General features: G+C 35.8%; 1 protein-coding gene across 1 annotated transcript in view; it reads right to left on the reverse strand.

Moving 5' to 3' along the window:
- Positions 1-9868: 9868 nt before the first annotated feature.
- si:dkey-106n21.1 (solute carrier family 23 member 2) overlaps positions 9869-23603 on the reverse strand; it is a 39482-nt gene continuing 25747 nt past the window's right edge. The window contains exons 7-12 of the mRNA XM_051690308.1: positions 21638-21794; positions 17927-18180; positions 17275-17439; positions 16785-16893; positions 12903-12998; positions 9869-10990 (exon numbers count right to left, since the gene is read on the reverse strand). Coding sequence (XP_051546268.1) covers positions 10806-10990; positions 12903-12998; positions 16785-16893; positions 17275-17439; positions 17927-18180; positions 21638-21794 — 966 coding nt within the window. The 3' untranslated portion in view covers positions 9869-10805. The remainder of the gene's footprint in view (positions 10991-12902; positions 12999-16784; positions 16894-17274; positions 17440-17926; positions 18181-21637; positions 21795-23603) is intronic.

A 23603-nucleotide genomic window follows, 5' to 3' on the forward strand; every position in this document is an offset into this window, starting at 1 on the left:
GCACGAGCAACCTCAGAGACAGGGATTCTAGTCCCATGGAATCTAGGAAGAGTTTGCATTTTCCACTCTAAAATAAAATTTTTACTACACTGATGGTTAGGTTTAGGGTTGAAGTTTTATTTTAGCACATTTAGCATCTGATTTAACTGTTGTGCATCTTTAAATGAATTTGCCCCAACATGTTTCCACTGGAACTTAAAGCAAATGCTACATAGTCCCATGACAACTCGTGATACATTTTACGAGAAGGCAAAATCGCAAGGTATCGAATGACTTGGCTCTTGGGGAAAGGTACGACCTTTATACTAACAGTAACCAACCAATAAATAAACAGACTTTAAAATTGATACAATACCGGCATTACTTTTAGTTAGCCTCCTATCCAACGCTTAATTTTAAGAAAGGAAACGTCTTTGAACAAATTTGGTAACTCATTTCATATTAATTTTTTTGCAATGCAACTAACTGGTGAATGTCAACCACCTGCAATACCCTTTGGTCATCTTGCTCCAAACCCTGATGTTTTCTTTATACTGAAAAGTTATTTTCCATTTTATTTTAAGGGTTTGGATAAGAGTTTAGACTTTATGGTTAGGTTTAGGTTTGGGTTTCCATTATCGTTCGTTGGTTTGTTTATTTTTCTCTATGGGAGTAAAATTGTACATTCCAACTCAATATCTTACGATTTCGCCACCTCATACTCATATCAAAACTTGTCGTGAGACCGCATTGAGAGAATGACATAATTACATGGTTACTTGAGACTTGACGTTTGCTGAAGCCTGTTGATATGCTCTAGGTGTTAACATCTCGTAACGCTCACTTAAGTGGGACAACTGTGGTGCTCTACCTTAATTGGATCACTTACTGGCTCTGTAACCATGCCAAATGCGCAGTCCCATTTAAGGACGCAAGTACCAGCAGGTGGCCGTATGGTTAGCTGGCGATAAGTCAATATAATGTACCTTTGGTAAAGCTGGATCAAGGGACTTATTGGAATAGTACATGGCATCAGTCGCAACAAATTGTAGCTCAGTGCTGGAGCGATGACTTCAAAAACCACCCCCTTGACACTACAGAGTTACAAGTGTGAGCCCTTGTGCAGAGAGGGTCATAATAAACTTTCTGCACATGTGCCAGTGAACTTGGAACAAGACATTTCTCAACCACACCCATTAGCGTAATACAAGTGGTTGAGTATGGCTGTTTGTCAGGTCGATGACATTAGACAGCTTTACGACTTTGGCACTGTTTTACACTATATACATGCTGGTGGAGTGTGTAGCACAATGGGAAAATAATTCAGGTGATGAACAAAAACATTACAATATCATGTTATAAGAGCATGCATTGATGTCACCTGTTGTTTATGTTGTTAAGCTTTGTGAGGGTACAGAATCCACATTGCTATTCATAGTTTGTCAATATATGGTAACTGCATAGCATAAAAAGAAACGTCAACAACACTGCCATGTTTGCCCGGGTGAAGAAAAGAACGGACCAGGACTGTAAAGTTTATTAGACCTATAAACCTCATGGCAGGTGGTGAACAGACAGACTTTCACTAATACAGAGTGTTCAAAGTCTACCATCCAGTTTATTGCTTAGTCATCCTATACATCTGTTAATGAAATCCAATCCTTGCAATCCAGTTTAGATTAGGAGGCTGAGTTGTAATGCTGTTAGATTTATGCCAGCACTGCTGAGGGTCAGATTACCACTCTATCTTCCTTGGAAGTTGAACCCAGTTGTAACCTAATAGTTGTGTAGTAAAGTGAAAATTCTTTCCACAACAAAGCCTTATTGCATTAGGGTGAAAGGATGCTAAAGGCCAACATTAAGGACATTTTCATTATATCAGGTCCAAAAGTATATGCCAATCAGATAATTTTTATTGTATGTTGATTGAGAAATATAATTTCCTGCTCACCATTCTAAACAGCACTGTGGCAGCAGAGTCAGTCAGGTTCCTGAGCACTACCATCTCACAGGACCTGAAGTGGGAGACCCACATTGACTCCATTGTGAAAAAGGCCCAGCAGAGGTTGTACTTAATTCGCCAGCTGAGGAAGTTCAATCTACCACAGGCACTGCTGATACAGTTCTACTCAGCAGTCACTGAGTCTGTCCTCTGCACTTCAGTAACTGTCTGGTTTGGTGCAGCTATGAAATCAGACATCAGAAGACTACAAAAAACACTTCGGACTGTTGAGAGGATTATTGGTTGCCCCCTGCCCTCCCTTCAAGAATTATACACTTCCAGATTGAGGAAAAGGGCTGGAAGATCACTCTGGACTCCACTAAACCCAGCCCACTACCTTTTTGAACTGTTGCCTTCTGGACGGCGCTACAGAGCACTGAACACCAGGGGCCGGTTGCACCAGCTATACATATGATACAACTTAGCCTAGTTTTGGCGTAAATAGGCAGTAAGTCACAATTTATGCACTACTAAATATTTGAGCATTGCACCATTAAATTTAGGTAGGATGTAACCCTACATATAAACAAAATATTTATGGAAGCCTCCGACCAGGAGTAACGGTTGGAATAAAAAAGCAGACTCATTTAATTACACCAATGAGCTCATGTTTTGGTTGACAGGCTTCATTCTTTTCAACATACAGTTGTGCACAAAAGTTTGCATACCCTTGGATAATTGGTAATATATGTACCATTTTTAAAGAAAACATGAGTGAGCAGGCAAAACACATTTCTTTTAATTCTTATGGGATTCATATTCAACTGTAGGTTATAACAAAATGACACAATCATAAAACAAAACATGGCAACAAAGAAAAAATGAAATGACCCCTGTTCAAAAGTCTGCATACCCTTAGTTCTTAATACTGTGTATTGCCCCCTTTAGCATCAATGACAGCGTGCATTCTTTTGTAATAGTTGTCTATGAGGCCCCAGATTCTTGCAGATGGTATAGCTGCCCATTCGTCTTGGCAAAATGCCTCCAGGTCATGCAAAGTCATTAGTCGTCTTGCATGAACCGCACGTTTGAGATCTCCCCAGAGTGGCTCGATGATATTAAGGTCAGGAGACTGTGATGGCCACTCCAGAACCTTCACCTTTTTCTGCTGTAACCACTGGAGGGTCATCTTGGCCTTGTGCTTAGGGTCATTGTCATGCTGGAAAGTCCAAGAGCATCCCATGCGCAGCTTTCGTGCAGAAGAATGCAAATTGTCTGCCAGTATTTTCTGATAACATGCTGCATTCATCTTGCCATCAATTTTCACAAGATTCCCCATGATTTTAGAGCTCACGCACCCCCAAAACATCAGTGAGCCACCACCATGCTTCACAGTGGGGATGGTATTCTTTCCACTATAGGCCTTGTTGACCCCTCTCCAAACATAGCGCTTGTGGTTGTGACCATAAAGCTCTATTGTGGTCTCATCACTCCAAATAACAGTGTGCCAGAAGCTTTGAGGCGTGTCAAGGTGTTGACCTGACCTTGGCTTGGTATCAAGAGATCCACAAATTTTCCACTTCTTAATAAGTGATTGGACAGTACTGACTGGCATTTTAAAGGCTTTGGATATCTTTTTATATCCTTTTCCATCTTTATAAAGTTCCATTACCTTGTTATGCAGGTCTTTTGACAGTTCTTTTCTGCTCCCCATGGCGCAGTATCTAGCCTGCTCAGTGCATCCACGTGAGAGCTAACAAACTTATTGACTATTTATACACAGACACTAATTGCAATTTAAAAAGTCACAGGTGTGGGAAATTAACCTTTAATTGCCATTTAAACCTGTGTGTGTCACCCTGTGTGTCTGTAACAAGGCCAAACATTCAAGGGTATGTAAACTTTTGATCAGGGCCATTTGGGTGATTTCTGTTATCATTATGATTTAAAAAGGAGCCAAACAACTATGTGATAATAAATGGCTTCATATGATCACTATCCTTCACAATTTCTGCCGGGGTATGCAAACTTTTGAGCACAACTGTATATGGTGGCGTTGGCATTTACACTCGTTTACATTTAGAGAGAAAACATTATGTAAAAAACTTACCTCTTCAGCATGAAACCGATCTAACGGTGCACTTTCCTGTGTATGCCGCCCGGTGTCAAGTTTCAACATATACGAAATAGATATTAAAATGAATAAATTTCTATTTTCCAACCTGTTGTATTAGTATTTATTTATTTATTGCCCCTTATTCAATTTAGATAGTTATTGAATATTATTATTTACATAAGCTAAATATATCATTAATGAAATCTTGTTTTATTACATATCATATTTCAGTGGGGATATCATTTATTATAGCTGACAGTTATGACAGTTACAAGCAAACAAGGTTTGAACAAGATCAGACTGAAATTCATGGCTTTTTAACACCTTTGTGTACAAATTTGAAGGCTGCTTATCAATTAAGGTAAACGTCATATTATGCGACTACGCATCACTTTACGGAGAGCTTACAACCTACTAATTAAATCTTGCCTTAAGAACAGGTTAGTTTGTAACTAAGTCAGTGCAAATTAAGCACTAGTAACTAGTAGTTACTAAGCCCTTAGTGTGAACTTTATGTCTCAACTTAAGTGAAACCTTACGCACAGCTGGTGCAACCCTACCCAGAACCGTCAGGCACAGGAAATTTTTTTTCCCTCAGGCTATCCATCTCATGAATAGTTAAAACTGCCCCATTGAGCAATAATTATGTGCAGTACACAGCTTAGTCTATTTATATTTATACAACATACCCTACCTCTTCTGCCATACATTCCCTTGCATCGGTATAAAACAAATCTGTATATTGTACATATATATATATATATATATATATATATATATATATATATATATATACAGTTTTGCTCAAAAGTTTGCATACCCTGGCAGAAATTCTGACATTTTGGCATTGATTTTGAAAATATGACTGATCATGCAAAAAAACTGTCTTTTATTTAAGGGTAGTGATCATATGAAGCCATTTATTATCACATAGTTGTTTGGCTCCTTTTTAAATCATAATGATAACAGAAATCACCCAAATGGCCCTGATCAAAAGTTTACATACCCTTGAATGTTTGGCCTTGTTACAGACACACACAAGGTGACACGCACAGGTTTAAATGGCAATTAAAGGTTAATTTCCCACACCTGTGGCTTTTAAAATTGCAATTAGTGTCTGTGTATAAATAGTCAATGTGTTTGTTAGCTCTCACATGGATGCACTGAGCAGACTAGATACTGAGCCATGGGGAGCAGAAAAGAACTGTCAAAAGAACTGCGTAACAAGGTAATGGAACTTTATAAAGATGGAAAAGGATATAAAAAGATATCCAAAGCCTTGAAAATGCCAGTCAGTACTGTTCAATCACTTATTAAGAAGTGGAAAATTCGGGGATCTCTTGATACCAAGCCAAGGTCAGGTAGACCAAGAAAGATTTCACCCACAACTGCCAGAAGAATTGTTCGGGATACAAAGAAAAACCCACAGGTAACCTCAGGAGAAATACAGGCTGCTCTGGAAAAAGACGGTGTGGTTGTTTCAAGGAGCACAATATGACGATACTTGAACAAAAATGAGCTGCATGATCGAGTTGCCAATGCCACAAAAAAAGCCCGGTTGCAATATGCCTGACAACACCTTGACATGCCTCAAAGCTTCTGGCACACTGTTATTTGGAGTGACGAGACCAAAATAGAGCTTTATGGTCACAACCATAAGTGCTATGTTTGGAGAGGGGTCAACAAGGCCTATATATATATATATATATATATATATATGTATGTATATATCACTGTGTATTTCTATATATAATTATATTTTCTATTCACTTTTTATTTTTAGTATTTTTATTATTATCTCTGTCTTGTTGTGTATTGTTTGTGCACTGGATGCTTCTGTCACCAAGGCAATTTCCTTGTATGTGTAAGCATTCTTGGCAATAAAGCTAATTCTAATTCTGAAGACTAAGACTGTCCCATAGTGGAGACAACATTTCCACCACACCAAACAATTGTGCCCTATCAAGTCAATACAATTTTCAGTGAAGAGCATGCTTGAAATTAAATATGAGATAAAGGTATATATCACCTGTGAGCAGAATATATTTATTGGGCATTATTTCCAACCAAGCTGTTATTTTGCCAGATTCTGCTCTTTTTTTATTTTATTTTATTTTATTGAATGGTGTGCATTTAGAATACATAAAATGTTAGTTATGAAATTAGCCTAAGCAAGACAAATGGGTCAGCCATTTTATTTCCAAAATGTTAAAAATGTCATTTCCACCATGGAAATCTATAGAACACAATACAGAATTTGAGATGTGCTGTAAATGACCAAAAATGACATACTGTACATCTCCTGTTATGCATGTCCATACACTGCACTGAAAAAAGGAAAGCAGCTATATTGAAAATACTAAACCAGTACACATGAAATCAACTTCCACATGCATGGACATTACGTTTTGGCTTCACTATACAAACACATAATTTAATTTCTTTAAACTGACTGATCTCAGTTCAGGAGACTCTGGGATGTCAGTAAAAGGTTACAATTTTGATGCATGGAGTCACAATATGGCGTAGATCACAGAGGAGTTTGTGCTTGGTACAAACACCAACAAAACTACATCTGGTAAGAACCCTAATTAAGTTTTTACATTTAAACCTGTTTGAGTCAAAAGATTAGAGTCTGTAGTATCATACAATATGCCATTTTAAAAATTTGAGCGATTTATCGCGAAATGGCACGCTGTTAAACTCAGTGTTTAAAATATCCAATATTTACTGTGCATTATCACATTGAGAATCAATGGATTTATCCAAAAACTGGAAAACATTGCTTTCAGAGGATTTATATGAAGTTAGGATGAAAATAAGGTGCATCTCAAGACAGCATACTGTAGGTTAATTCACTCACTAAATAGGGAGCAAGGAAGTATCCTATTGCTCTCTATGCAGCTAAGTGCATTCAATTCAAACTTCCTATTTAAAGTTCAGTTTCAGGCTGCAGATGATCTTTGGACAACTCAACATGTTTGGCAGATATGGGACAATGTTAATCAGTACATAGATTCAGAATTTATAACATTTAATTTTTTTTTTTTTTTAAATGGTAGGCAGTGACTGGAAGATGCTGGCCATTACTTTGAATCAGAATGAATTATGCTTATTTCTGATGTAATGTCTGTAACGTCTCAAAAACATGAATAACCAACACTCCTGGAAACATAATAAACAATTTGATAAAAATTAAATAAAAAATCTGACGTTCTATAGCTTGATATTATTTAATATTTCACAACTTAGTCCCGCTGTCCACATATGTGGACATCAATTTTTATGAACACTATTTGGTCTAAAAATATATATATATTTTTGCATGTTTATCACTAGTTACAGATCAAAAGGGGGAATGGAAAAAGCACACAGCAGTCACACAGGGGTCTCAGGAGGTTAATACATTTATGTTTGAGATGAGAACATAATTATACTGTGTAAAGTCTAATTGATATTCAACACAGTCATCAAAAAGAGATTTGATCACATTGCTATAAAAATGTTCACATGGATTCAGACTTCTAACGGATGATGTTCACACAACGTGATATTTACTGCTTGTTCAATTAACTTATTTAAAATGAGCTAATGCAACACATTTCTTTAGCATTTGGTCTAAGCCGAATTTCATTGTGTACAATTCATCTATTTTCACTTAATCCAGTTGTGTTGGGACTATGTGAAAAAATATGTTTTGCATCAGTCATATTGCTGAAACCAGGAAGGGGATTTCCTGTTCCCCTCATGCTTTGCATAAAACTGGATTAGGAAAGTGTTAAGTGCTTCAAAATGAAACAACATTTGGAGAGTACCATTGTGGAAAAGAGTGGAGCTGTTAGGTCAAGGTTGTGCTTTTCTCATGAATCGAATAATGAGGGTTCATCAGTATAATGACTGATAGGAGATCTGTAAACTCTCAGCAGTGCCATATTTGTTATTCAGTAAAATAAATTTAATATGCTAATGTGTTTTTTACTAACTAGCAAGAAGCTGCCAGGTTCAATAGAGTTGTTTGAACAGTTAAAATTGAAGTTAGATTAACTCAATTCATTTAGGTTTTTGCTACACAATGTATTTGAGTAGAGCCTACATTTTAATTTAATATAAAAGAAACTAATTTTCATTGTGTGGAACCCATGTCTACAATTGAATAAAGTTAAAACCAACAAAAACTAAAAAGTTCAGTGTTTGACATTGTTTGTAGACAAATAATAAAAAAAGTGAGATTGTGAAAAATGTTTTAACAAGACTTCTAGTAGTTCAGTGTGGAGAGTGCCCAAAGTTGAATAAACACCTATATATATATATATATATATATATATATATATATATATATATATATATATATATATATATATATATATAATACCTCTTTTTGTCTGATATCTTTAAATTGACACAGTTTTAACACATTGAATTTCTGAATATATTGACTGTATTTTTTTACACTGAGATCTAATAGAACCTCATTCATCCTTCATTAATGACAGGCTGCAAATCCCCGGGCAGGACTGATTAATAGATGGCATTCCATTGCTAATATAATATTTTCATTTGAGCATTTTTTCTGCATCTTTTCCAAGAAGCCCCATATCTTTATCAAGTAAACTATTGAATAATGCTGACGTCCCCAGTCAGTCCAACTGATATCAGCTGAGAGGCCACATGAGTGAGTGAGTGAGTGACTGAGTGAGTAACTGAGTGGGTTGAAAGAGCAGGAACCAGATGTTTAACCAGGTCACATTTTTTCTGTTTGTATAAATTTGTGTATGCTTTTTATGTCTGGAGGCTTTTCAAAAGAATTTCAGAGGAATATGTGTTTACATGCATGAAAGGGGAAGTTGAATGGCATAATGTACTTAACTAGATGGTCAAATTTCATGAATGCAGACACACAAAATGCAATTAAAGGTTGACAGCACATAGTATGGATTTCCTGATTATAAGTTTTGGGTAAGTTACTTCCTTTTAAAGCTCCTTTAGCTCAACAAAGTGCCACATAAACTTGAACTTCTTCCAATAAATTCCATTAGGCTTAAAAGGAATTCTACAGAAGGCAAATGGCACGGTAGATATTTGTGATTAATTGAGGGTGACTCTGAAAATTGGTGCCTTGAGTTTGACTTTTTAGTCAAGTGCTTCCTTGGACAGTACAGCAGTTATCAGTGGAATTCTCATAGGTATTTAAAACAAATATTATTGCATAAATTCCTTTTAAAGGGAATGAGAATTGGCAGTGCCATAATTTAATTTGGCACGACTCAAAGGTCATGCAGATCCCTTCCTTTCTGTTTACTGATACATTGATGCAAATGCTTTGGGAAACAGAGGGGTCTGAAGTAACTGAAATGTTGGTGCCACAGATTTAGTGACCAGTGTCTCTTTTTAATTATCTAATACATGTTAAGATTAGAGATAATTTTGGATCTTAGCTTTAAACTCTATTGTGTGTTTATTTTAATTTACTAGTTCAGATTTCTAGACTTTTCTCATTTGAAATGTAGGTTGATTATGATTACTGTTATCTGAGATTACATAATCAGCCTAATTTTAGTTTATGTGATTGAAATGAGGCTACACAAATGCATGAAAAGCATTTGATCATGTAGAATTATAACCATTTACAGTAATGTAGTAACAATAAGGGGGTTCTGCATATTTTGTAAATGCCAATACTGTATACCTGAAGGCTTTTCCTAAGAACCACAGTTCTCAAATGAACTCAGATATTTGATAATAAAATTAGTGTGTGAATAAGAGTTTTATTTTAGTTACACATGTAAACATGAGTTGCTACCTCTATTCAACAACAAAAATGTTTCTTTTATTTTTCTTGTCTTTGATCTAAAAATTCTACTTGAAAGGAAATGATTGTGTTTATTTTTGGCACACATAGTCTTTAAAAATGCTGGCGTGCCAGTGATTACCCCTCCACGTGCCAGTGCTGGCACACGTGCCATAGGTTGCCGACCCCTGCTCTAGAGTTTACTCAGAATGGTGCCAAAAACAAAATCCAGTGAGCAGCAGTTCTGCGGACAGAAACACCTTGTTGATGAGAGAGGTCAACTGAGAATGGCCAGACTGGTTCAAGCTGACAAAGTCTACAGTAACTCAGATAACCGCTCTGTACAATTGTAGTGAGCAGAATAGCATCTCAGAATGCACAACACATCAAATCTTGAGGCGGATGGGCTACAACAGCAGAAGACCACGCCGGGCACTTTATTAGGACCATAGTGTTCCTAATAAAGTGCTCAGTGAGTGTATATACCCTACCGAAACAGGTGCAGCCCTGAGTGTATGCAAGAAAATATTTGTGATGCCACATACTTGGCCACTCATCACCCAAATAAGAGAGTTGCACAGAGAGTTCCGTAATTACTTAAAACTGAATTATTCAGTAAATCCCCATTTTTAAATATGAGCAATAAAGTTGGCTAAGTCATGGAAACACTTTTTTTTATGGGTAGAGTTCTGCTTATGCAATAGCGACAAGTGGAGTTTCTGACATGTAAACAGTCCCTTTTGTATTGAAACATTCTTTAAGGAACCTTTATGTACATTACTTAGCAAAAAGGAGCTGTTTAAAAATGTCAGTGGTAACTGGAGCAAACTGACATAAAATACAATAGCAATTTTTTTGATATTCTAATCAAGAGCTCTGCCCACCCTGCCTCACCAAGGTGCAAGGCCTGAATGATGGTCACCTCCTGCCTGAAATGTGCCAATGAAAAACCAAGTCTCACCACAGGAAGGAATACAGTCCTACAGGTGTGTTGTCTGTTCCTGTGACTTAAGTGATGGGAGAAATGGGAGGTACTGGAGCAGTTTGAACCTCTGAACAACATTTGTGCAGAAAGGCAGATTGTAGCTGGAAGGATCAGTGAAGTATGATTGGGCCCCTTCATGAACCTTCCTCCATCTCTTCAGTCCTCTTTCTTCCTCTGTTCCTAAAGAAGAAATAACATTGGAAACAATGCTAAATTATTAAAATTTTACTCTGCCATGTCTTATGAAGTCATTTAATGCACTGTGAATGTATCCTATTCAATTCCTATCCCATTATAGTCATATCTATTACATTATCACTGAAAAGTTTACACAATAATGTATAAAACTTATAATGCCTTTGCCTGATATAAACAAATAATCTACTAATCTACTAGTTTGCTTAAAGTGTCACAGAGCATAAAAAATTAACTATTGCCTCTACAAGATCACTTATCATTATCAACATTAAATTGACAAATGTTATACATAACATTTGATTGAGCACAAAAAACAGGAAATGTACAGGAAATGCATTAACATATGCCCATTCAAATAATATATTGGCTACATAACATTCCAAAATAGACCCATTTTCATTAGTGTTTCCTGTTATACTCAGCATCGTAAATTATGTTTAGCTGTAATTTATGGCTTTGGATAGTCTAAAGACTAAAGAGGGATTTTTCTTTTCTTTTTACTAAATGTATTGTTTAAGACTGTAATAATTAATATGTTAATTATTAATCAAATATTTAATGCAATGATTTTTTTTTTTAACAAACTGCTTTGGAATTATATTTATTGTGAAAGGAGCTACACAAATAAAATAGAATTGAAAATGTTTCTCCTCAGGTTTTTATACTATCTGTACTCTAATAGTGGGTAGGAAAAAAAAGAGAATGTCCCGTTAAAGGAATAGTTCACCCAAAAATGAGAAAAAAACTTTCTCATCATTTACTCACCCTTATGGTGTCTCAAACTCTGAGATATGGAAATATGATGTCTGTTTGTCCAATGCAAGTCGATGGGGTCCAACACTTTCATGCTACAAAAAGGACATAAAGGCAGCATAAAGGTAATCCATACAACTCGAGTGGTTTAATCCATGTCTTCTGAAGCGATACAATCATTTATTGGGTGATAAACAGATAAAAATGTAACTCCTTTTTCACTATAAATCTTGACATCTGCAGTCTCCTTGGCACAGTCATGATTTAAAGCTCGATAACACTCACACTTGATGTGTAGAGCATATGTACAGCGATTGTATCGCTTTAGAAGACATGGATTAAACCCCTCGAGTCGTATGGATTACTTTTATGCTGCCTTTTTTCTTTTTCTTTTTTGGAGCTTGGAACATTTGGACCCTTATTGACTTGCACTGTATGGACAAACACACATCATAATATCCTTCCAAAATCGCTGTTTGTGTTCCGCAGAAGAGAGAAAGCTTAACACAGCATGAGGGTGAGTATATCATGAGAGAATTTACATTTTTAGGGTGAACTATTCCTTTAAATTCATCTTACAAATAATACTTTAATAATGTAATTTGGCTTAAGTACACTCAAAAAAATATTTAGCCGTATTTTTAAAATGTACACATTTTAATTTCTTAACAAATTTCCATCAAACTGAATTGTGTAATTTTGAACTAAATTAAAGTTATTATTATTATTATTATTATTTAATTTTGTTAAAAATTACTCAATTCAATTTGATGGAAATTTTTTATGAAATTGAAATTTTTATTTTACAGTGACAATATAAATGTCATTCACAAGGGATCCTTAAATTTGGGGTCCTTTGCATCAAAAAGACAATAAAAAAACACTGGTCTAAATGAAAACGTAATATCTTCTGACATTAATTAATTAATAATCAGTTAACAGTTAATCAGTTATAATACACCGTAAGTGCTGTGACATATCATAATTACACAAAATTGCTCAAAATATTGTTAAAAGAAGGCTTTTAACATGCTGAAGGTTGAACCCAGAGGGCAGAGCAGGTGTAGAAGCTGAACACTTTGCTCATTGACCATATAGTGTGCAGATTAACATGCCCAACAGTCAGTTTTTTACGGCTTACCTGGTATTGTATTGTCCAAAACAAACCCAAAGAATCCACCAATGAACATGTGAGTGGTGAAGAGGATCATAATAAGCTGATCCAGCTCTTTTATGCCTGTTGATAAATACACTTGCATTCAGATCACAAAGAGCCAGGCAGACAATGATAGATGCTCAACAAATATAAACACACTATGTCAAAAACTCTTGGATTAAGTTATTTTATTATTATAATTCAGGATGTGCAAACCTACAAATTTTGTCAAGTCTTGTATAATTAAGCTGCCTGAGGGATATATGGATGATAAGCACAGCCCTTCTAGGTTAACTAACAGATATAAAAAAATACATTATTATTTGACAGATAATTATGCATAATAATGGGACTATTGCTCATAGCAGGCAATTTAAAGTCCAACTAATTGTCTCGAAGTTTGTTGCTGAAGGCGAAAAATTTGTACAAGTGAATTTGATGGCTGTAGCAGTGGAAATGAATGAAAAGACGAAACGTCTCGAAGAGGGTTTTAGAGCGGTGACTGTTAGCTTGGTAAAACAGAGCACACTATCAGCACGCTACATTGCTTTCTGAGAAGTTATCACTCAATTATTTGAGAATTGCGTCTTCCTTTTAAACATCACTAGTCCACCTCGCTAATTGACTTGTTGGTTGTAGGATGACTAGTCGATTAGTCAACCATCCTGCCCCATCCCTGATTATTATGTCTTAATAGGGTGGATGTTCTAGGGCCAGTTAATGCCCATCTGACCAGACTGACACAACACTTGTTGGTCTGGAGTTTAAGGTATCAGCTTAGATCACTAATTCTTGAAAGCTTGTCAATAAACTGCTTTAAAGAGTCCCTGATAACGTACTCCTTTAGACTTTAGTTGTTGAAGAAGCCCCCTCTTTTTAAACAGTTAACTGAAAAATTGGGGCAAAGATTAGCACAAAGTTCAAAGAAAGGGTGTTAAAGAGGTCCAGTGGGTTTTCCAGGGAAGGTGCACACCCAAGTGAAGTGAGGAGATTATAGCTGAGTCAACTGGAGACTTGCAAAGCGGATTGGCAGATAAACAGCCCTAACCTTAGGAGCCCAGACAATGCTTCTCACCACTACGGATAAGCATAAGATGTGCCACTTGCACCGAGTGACCTGCCACATAGCCGTGTTTACGACTTTATAATACCTCAGAGAACTACTGTTACTTGATCTGTTCAGCTGGGTAATAAATGTTATATTGTAACATTTGCATATACTGCATAACAAATGGGTTCAGACTGCTATTGTTTCGTAATATATTTGTTTGGGGATTCAATTGCGACAGCATTTGTTATGCCAAAAAATATTAAGCATGTTAGGCATAAACAAACTTGCTTCGCAAAAACATAACACTCAGAAAATTTAAATGTTCTTAATTAAATTGAGGACAACATTTCCACGCTAACACATTAAGCTTTTGCAGAAATTAAAAATGGAATGGATTTGTTGTAGTCTTGTTTTAGAAACTTAAATTCATATAGTTATGGGCTACTAGATAAAATAAAAATGAAAAGGACTAAGCAGGAATCCATTTTCAGATCGCCTGCCCTGTACATATGCACATGCCTATGTTTCTCTGATAATGTCATTAATTATATAATATAATATTACATTATATTATAACATAATACCAGTACACATTTTTAATACATAAAATTACATAAATACTAGTGATGGGAATTGAAAGGAATTTAACAATTACGATGCAATTTTTGTCACATTTACTGCTCTCAGCATCCTGCTGACAAATGATAATATCATTTTAGATTTCAACAGAGCAGATATAACAAATCAGAAATACATTTAATGCAATTACTGGTAAAGGCATGTTTACACAGACTATTTAGGGGCATAAGTGCAATCCCATTATTGTATATAGTAACAGTAAAGTTGTGCTCAAAAGTTTGCATACCCTGGCAGAAATTGTGAAATTTTAGCATTGATTTTGAAAATATGACTGATCATGCAAAAAATTTAAGGATAGTCTTTTATTTAAGGATAGTGATCATATGAAGCCATTTATTATCACATAGTTGTTTGGCTCCTTTTTAAATCATAATGATAACATAAATCACCCAAATGGCCCTGATCAAAAGTTTACATACCCTTGAATGTTTGACCTTGTCACAGACACACAAGGTGACACACACAGGTTTAAATGGCAATTAAAGGTTAATTTCCCACACCTGTGCCTTTTAAAATTGCAATTAGTGTCTGTGTATAAATAGTCAATGAGTTTGTTAGCTCTCATGTGGATGCACTGAGCAGGCTAGATACTGAGCCATGGGGAGCAGAAAAGAACTGACAGAAATAAGCCTTTACTGTGCCAATGCCACAAAAAAGCCCGGTTACAATATGCCCGACAACACCTTGACATGTCCCACACCTTCTGGCACACTGTAATTTGGAGTGACGAGACCAAAATAGAGCTTTATGGTCCCAACCATAAGTGCTATGTTTGGAGAGGGGTCAGCAAGGCCTATAGTGGAAAGAATACCATCCCCACTGTGAAGCATGGTGGTGGCTCACTGATGTTTTGGGGGTGTGTGAGCTCTAAAGGCATGGGGAATCTTGTAAAAACTGATGGCAAGATGAATGCAGCATGTTATCAGAAAATACTGGCAGACAATGTGCATTCTTCTGCATGAAAGCTGCGCTTGGGACGCTCTTGGACTTTCCAGCACGACAATGACCCTAAGCACAAGGCCAAGTTGACCCTCCAGTGGTTACAGCAGAAAAAGGTGAAGGTTCTGGAGTGGCCATCACAGTCTCCTGACCTTAATATCATCGAGCCACTCTGGGGAGATCTCAAACGTGTGGTTCATGCAAGACAACCAAAGACTTTGCATGACCTGGAGGCATTTTGCCAAGACAAATGGGCAGCTATACCACCTGCAAGAATTTGGGGCCTCATAGACATTATTTATCATAGATGCTAAAGGGGGCAATACACAGTATTAAGAACTAAGGGTATGCAGACTTTTGAACAGGGGTCATTTCATTTTTTTCTTTGTTGCCATGTTTTGTTTTATGATTGTGCAATTCTGTTATAACCTACAGTTGAATATGGATCCCATAAGAAATAATAGAAATGTGTTATTCTTGCTCACTCATGTTTTCTTTAAAAATGGTACATATATTACCAGTTCTCCAAGGGTATACAAACTTTTGAGCACAACTGTATATAAAATTATAACCATATTTTAATATTCTAGAATACTACATTAAATATATTTAATGGACAGATGATATCAGATTCAGTGTTTGCATGAGATCAAGTTAACACTTTGCACAAACTCTTGTCTGTTTTCCAAGTTTCTTTTCTTTTAGAAGGATACTGATCTACTTGGCCATGGCCATACTACAGAAAACAAGGTTCCTGTGCGCTCAGGGATTATAATACCAGCAGTCTTTCTGAAACTTTTATTCAAAGCACACAAAGAGTAATATGACATTTGAGAAAATGTAACCAAATGCTTAGCTTCAAAAGGAAGAAATGGAAAAACATGTTATTGGAATGTTATAACACTGTAATTACATATAACAGAGCAGACGCATTCAAGAATTGTCTATTATATTGCTACAGGTAATTGAAACATATTATGTTATGTACTCAGAGAAAAATCTTCAGCACATTTAAGATGTCTGATTCTAAATACTCTTATCCTGGGATTTTTATATGAGATTTATTAGTAACATAACTTGCAAAGTTTTCTTTTGTACTGTAGTTAATCTTCAGTAATACTATCCTACTGAATAATCTGTGCTAATAGCTCTTTTTTGAATATTTTGCTGATGTATTGAATGCCACATTTGTGTGGTGTGCTGATATTGTATATGTCCTGATGTTTTGTTATATTCACCTGTATTGATCATGTCTGGGTTTGAATGAAACCATGTTGGAAGCACAAGGCCACTGAAGGTTGAGAAGCCAAAAATCAGGAGATTCCTGGAAGAGTTCAGGTCCACATACTGCAAAACAATATGAATGAAAAACACTGATCAGGTCAGATCACTAATTATTATTTATACATATTTAGGATAGGATAGGACTTAAAGGGGGAAACTGAGGCATTACAATGGAATAGGAAATAAAAATGAACTGTAAATCTACCACAATACAATAAAACACTGTATAATGAGAGAAAAAATATTCAGGGAGACATGTAAAAATATGAATAAGTTACAGTATGTAGTGTGCAATAAACTATTTTGAAACATACCTTGTGCACAAATGTTTGTGTTTGTGCAAGTATTGTGCAATTTATTTATATAATGTCAGATTAATGTATGAGGTGGTAGCAAGGCTAACATGAAAGAGGAAAAATCTCCAAATCCAACCATTCGTTGTACCTGCAGATTGGCGATTCCCACTGCTGCTATCATCCCAAACATGACTAGGAACATTCCGCCAATGACCGGGTCTGGAATAGTTATAAAGACCGCACTGAATTTACCAAAGAGCCCGAAGATAATCATAAGAAGTCCGGCAGTCTGAAGTACCAATCTGCTTCCAACCTGGCACACAACATAGGGACCACTCATCAAAATCAAACCATAGAACATCAGTCATCCAAAATACTGTCTTGCCATCCAAACCAAACAAAACGAAAAATGTGTGAATATGCAGAGAATGTAATCATTTTCATTCCCATGGCATGGAGATAGATTAACAAGAATGTTTTAGATGAATAGTTGTTGATATGGAATTAAAACATGACCACTGGCGATTGATAAATAAGCTGCTAAATTATCAGTTTCACATAAAAGTGCAGAAATAATGAATAACCTGTTTGTGAATGTACAATTGTAATATATGAAAAATGCATGGCATCACATAATATGGTGATGCTGGTGGCAACAAAATTGTAGACAAGTAATGTTTTTATAAATGCAATAGTAAAATAAATGCCTCTCATTTACAATAGACATTTCACTTATAATAAACTATACTTTTTTTAAATGTATTAATTCATTTCTACATATTGCTACGAATATGACCTACCCTTGTAATTCCCAGAGCGGCGATATTCTGACTGTAGGAAGTAGTGCCATTGCCACTGCCCCACAGGGCGGCTAAGATGCAGCCAATGCCTTCCACTGCAATGCCACGGTTTATAGCATGCGTGGGTGGTGGAGGTGCACCAGAGAGACGGGCACAGGCATAATAGTCTCCTATGGACTCCATGGTGGAGGCCAGCACCCCAGCCATCATGCCCAGCACAGATGATAAACTCACTGTAGGTAAACCCCACTGTCCTGAAAGAGCAAGGGTTAAAGGGTTAGCCTCTGTGTCCATTCACTTTTTCCATACAATGAAAGTGAATGGTGACTGATGGTAACATTCTGCCTGACATCTCATCTTATAATAATTTAATTTATTTATCACACATTATACATTTGAACATACACAGTGAAATTCTTTTTTTCACATATCCCAGCTAAACTGGGGTCAAAGCACAGGCCATGATATGGCGCCCCTGGAGCAGATAGGATCAAGGGCCTTGCTCAAGGGCCCAACAGTGGCATCTTGGCAGTGCTGGGGCTTGAACCCCCAACCTTCTGATCAGTAACCCAGAGCCTTAACCACTAAGCCACCACTGCCCCCAGTTCCACAGAAGAAAGAATGTCATATGGGGTTGGAACAACATGAGGGTGAGTAAATATGACTTGAGTTTTCATTTTTATTTTTGGGTGAACTATCCCTTTAAGAGATGAGGAATATATTCCTTTGGGTCAGTAAGATGGACCTTCTACAGTTTATGATGGAAATAAAAATCATAATTACGTGACAGAATAGAGAGGGTAGTTTTAATGCTGACTTGCTAAGACCAACACATTAAGTGTAACTGTAGTTGGAAGCATAAAGACTTAAGATTTTTATTTAGAAAAGCTGAATTTCATCTATCTCTTAAGAGTGAAATCATATTTTTTAATGCACTTAACCTAAAAAAAACACCTAGGTTTTTTTGTAGTTTTTTTTTTGTCTTATTAATATAAGGAATACAAAGTTTGGTTACGGTGAAAGAGGCATGTTTATTTTGACTCCCATCCAAAATTATGCCAGGTTTCCATCGTTACCACATAAATACTTCAAATACCAAATTTAATGTATAATGTGGTTTAACATGGTTGGCAGTGATTGGATGATGCTGGCCATTACTTTGAATCAGAATGAATTATGCTAATTTCTGATGTAATGTCTGTAACGTCTCAAAAACATCAACAACCAATACACCTGGAAACATAATAAACAATTTAATGAAAAAATCTGACTTTCTATAGCTTGGTATTATTAAAAATTTCACAACTTAGTCCTGCTGTCCACATATGTGAACATCCATTTTTAGGAAAGCGGTTTTCTCTAGAATTATTTTCCTTTTTTTTTTTCCATCTATTTATTAGGTGGTACTAGTTACAACTCAAAAAGGGAAATGGAAAATGCACACAGCTGTCACGCTTAGGTCTCAGGAGGTTAATATGATAAATGCAAATCCAACAAGCTAACAGCTACTTGCCATTAAAAGTAATCCGAAAACAAAATAGCCACATGGTACATTGACAGATCAATGTTATAACCAGTGTAAGGAAAGCCACTTTGAAACTACTCATAATTTGAAGTAATTCAACTACTGACCTAAAACATAATAACCGCCCTAAAATTATGTCCTATTGTTTTGTGAAATTACTGTAAAAAATATTATTATTTTGTATGTCACGTGTCTGTATGGGAGCTCAGTGAACTGTGTTTTGAACCGGTTCATTTATATAAACTGTCCAAATGAACGTATTCACTAAAATGAAATCGGACTTTCCAGTGCACCACATGAGACAGATGACATTTTAGGCAAGCATATTTAATTATCTCCTCTGTTTGCTCGGCTCTAAACCTATGCAAACTATTTAGTCTTAAATACAATAACTATGTAGCATTTTTTTTCACACAAAAAAACTAGCTTGTTACAGAAAATATTTGGGTACTCTGTCTTAAGTGCACACAAATCCAAATTGGTTTTCAAATCTAATCTTTAGTGATGAAAGAAAACTGTAAATTTTACCTAATATACTTCCTGACAGACACATCATCTGAACTCAAAAGACACATTATGGAACATAAACGACAGAAGCATTTTTCACTTTGCACTTTCCATGACGTTACATAGGCATCATAACTGAATGACGAATAAATCAGACTGTTCCAAAACAAAATTATTTTAATCGGTTTGGATCAGGTTTGAAAACACCAGATTTGTTTTTAAACTTTTTCTTTTTTTTTTTTTTTTTGAGCCTTTCACCCTACAAATAAATAAATAAAAAAATAAATAAAATTATGTTGGAAATGGCAAAACATTAGATTTTTGCTGCTTGTTTGTACAGAGCCTTAGTTAAGTTGGTAGTGACGCTACTTTTTTTTGTTACTCCTCAACACTGGTTATAACCATAGCATTAACTTACTAAAAAAAGGATGGATTCACAACATGTGAGTAATACCATTATCATTTGGAGTACATTGGTAGGAGAGTATATTATGTATAAATATGTTTTACCACACATGCACAGTAACGTGAGGCCCATATTCCTTTATTCTCATATATTACAAAGATATCTCGGGGGATTTAAGTGGGTCAAGCGAAACGACTGATCGTCCTCTCCAACATTCATAGACTATTGCAGCCAAACCTGTATTATCTGCTAATTTGAATATTAAAATGGCAAATTCCCACACATTCGTCCCTAGGAGGTGAGATTTATGGGCTTTACCTAAAAATCAAATGAGACGCTGTGGAAAATAATCGCTGAAAAAAACGTAAAGATGTTTCAAATACATATATTTACTAGTTCATTCATGACACAGGGCCACTGGGCGTTGAAAGTATTTCTTAATACAATAGATCCACTGAATAGAGCTGTATGTGGGCAGTGCACTGAAACAAGGGTAAAGGCACATAAGCCCCAAGTACTGTAGCTTTGCGTGTGTATTACACATTAATACAGCACACCTTTGTCAGTGAGGATTGAGCCTAGCAAAGTAAACTCTTGTTCACTGTGACTGACAGTTCCTAAATCTTCTTCAGGATGAGCCAGAGAAACCTTATTCAAGTCACTTTATCAACAACGCCCTCAGACCAAATGTATCTCTCATCTCTGGATTCTGAAACAAATGTTATCATTCAAGACTGCCTATCTCTCTTTAAACAGACAGCTGGTAAATATACACATGAAAACCAGCTGTGAGAGAAGTGTTGAAATAACTAACGTTCATGTTCATTGGCTAGGAAAATTAGCATTGATAGACATAAATGTATTATTCATAAATGTCATTTTACAGACTGTTGACAAAATGTTCTAGGTAAAGCATATGTCTTTGCATTAGTGTGTTTATTGGCTTTTTGTTATCACAGATTGGTATTTAAATCCATGGATTAATCTAATAATTGATTAGATTTTTTTCTCCTGGAATTTTCATAGCTGATAACAGATTTAAATTCAGTTTTCATGGAAAAAATGTTGCAAAGATATCATGAGTATGATACTGATTTCATATAGCAGTTATATAAACAAGAAGTTAATATTGAGTAACTTAGTGAAGCGATACAAAGAGTGAGGCGTACATGTGCAGTTATACTAAACATCATTTCTTTTTAAATGTTGCTTGTTCAATCAGATAAGAGGAATGTAACTAAATGTTGTGTAATGTTGTTTGATGGCTGCTCACCTGGATAAGGCACATAGAACCATGCAGCGCTTGTTACTGCATCGAGATTGATGTCCGTCCTGGCCATGTAGCCGTACTCATTTGGGGAGGAGGGCAGGGCATCGAAATATGTCAGTAAGAAGCAAACAAGCCAGGCTCCACAGATTCCAAATAAAGCCTGTACATTGGTGAACACAACACATATTGTAAATGTATGTCTTTCTGTTTCATGCCCCCTATCATAATCAGTATTTTGTTTTGTTTTCCAGTAAAAATATCTAAACATTTTTTTTAAACAAAATAAATTTACTTGAGAAAAAAATGCGTAAAATAATTCTTAATATTTTGTTTTAAAGGATTAGTTCACCCAAAAATGAAAATTCAGTCATTGGTTACTCAACCCTGTGTTTTTATAACCCTATATGACTTTTTCCTTTTCAATACAGAGAGCAGAACTTACTAAACATGTGTGAAGAGTATGTAGTCGAAGATTTGATGCATTTCTATGCCCAGCCTTATTTTTTTGAATGGAGTACTTGGAAATCAAACAGAAACATAGAGGAGGCTACAGCAGCCACAGTCACACCATGTCCTAATCTGACGGCAAAAGCCACGTGTTAAAAGTCATCTTTTCTATGTTAATTCGAGTTTTTGTCCTAACCAGCAGTGACGAGCGATGGTACATTCTATCGATTGCTTGTTTTCTCTTTTCGGCATCACGTGGGTAACTCCGTCTGCTGTAAACTGGCAATGGTCCAAAAACGTAAAAAATAAATAAACAAGGCTGGGCATAGAAATGCATAAATTCTTCGACTACAAACCTAACTCTTCAGACATGTTTAGTAAGTTCTGTTCTGTATTGCGTGTAGCTGTGTTGTGTTCTGTTGTTGCTATTGCTGTGACGACCAGTTTTTAGATAAATTAGTTTTCGCCTGAACGCTCCAATGAGACGAAGGGGCAGTGTGAACTGTTGCTCTCATGCCCTACCGTGAATGAACACAAAAGATCAATAGTCTGTGAATATTTCCACCAAATAATACATTAGATTTTGGTTTGTTTCTCATCAAACCTTATCGTATGCTTTAATAACAATCATGAGTTTCATGGAATAATTTATTAGACTCCTGAATTACTTTTGCATTCTTTTGAAGCTTGAAGAGGTGGTCACCATAAACTGCCATTTTATGACACCACTGAGCACAATTTTTTTCACAATTTCTCTCTTTGAGTTAAGAAAAGGAAAGTAAGTCATATAGGGTAATAACAACACAGGGGTGAGTAAACAATGACTGAATTTTCATTTTTGGGTGAACTATGCCTTTAAGTGAAAGTTATATGCTTAAAACAAGAAAAACTGCCAACAAGGTCAGAAAAAGAAACTATTTTCAAGACATTCTCTGAAAACATGTCTAAATATATTTAGCAATTTTGCTTCTCAAGTAAGTTGATCTTGTATCAAGGATGTTTAAGATTTGTACTGGAAAACAAGACAACAATACTGTTTAAGAATTTAATTTTTGCATTGTACCTTCAAAAGCTGGAATTTAAAAGCAACATACTTTTAGATGCCAGTGTCATTCAGAAGCATGAGCCCTGGGGCATCCTGAGGGAGCGCTAAAGCTCAAAACTATTTCCCAATTGCCATAATTTAAATTTAACCTGTCTTACGACTCTCTCAACAGGATCTCTACAGATTGGGTTGTATTTTAGAGGTAATTATTTCTAAACCCCCATAAATCATTACCCTTACTTAATTGAATTGTAGAAAGTTTTTTTTAATCACATTAATTATGTGCCATATTCTTTAATATTTGTTAAGTCCTCCTTTTGATTTAATTACAGCATGCACTCAAACTGGAATGGATGATTATCCAAGAATTATTTGATCATGGTCAGTGTTATAAATTTGCTTACTGATTAGTGACATAGAAATAGTGTAAAATCATTTTTATTGTTTTATGTCATAGCATTTATGTCATAACAATAA

Source organism: Myxocyprinus asiaticus, chromosome 46, assembly GCF_019703515.2.
Source record: "Myxocyprinus asiaticus isolate MX2 ecotype Aquarium Trade chromosome 46, UBuf_Myxa_2, whole genome shotgun sequence".
Taxonomy (NCBI): domain Eukaryota; kingdom Metazoa; phylum Chordata; class Actinopteri; order Cypriniformes; family Catostomidae; genus Myxocyprinus; species Myxocyprinus asiaticus.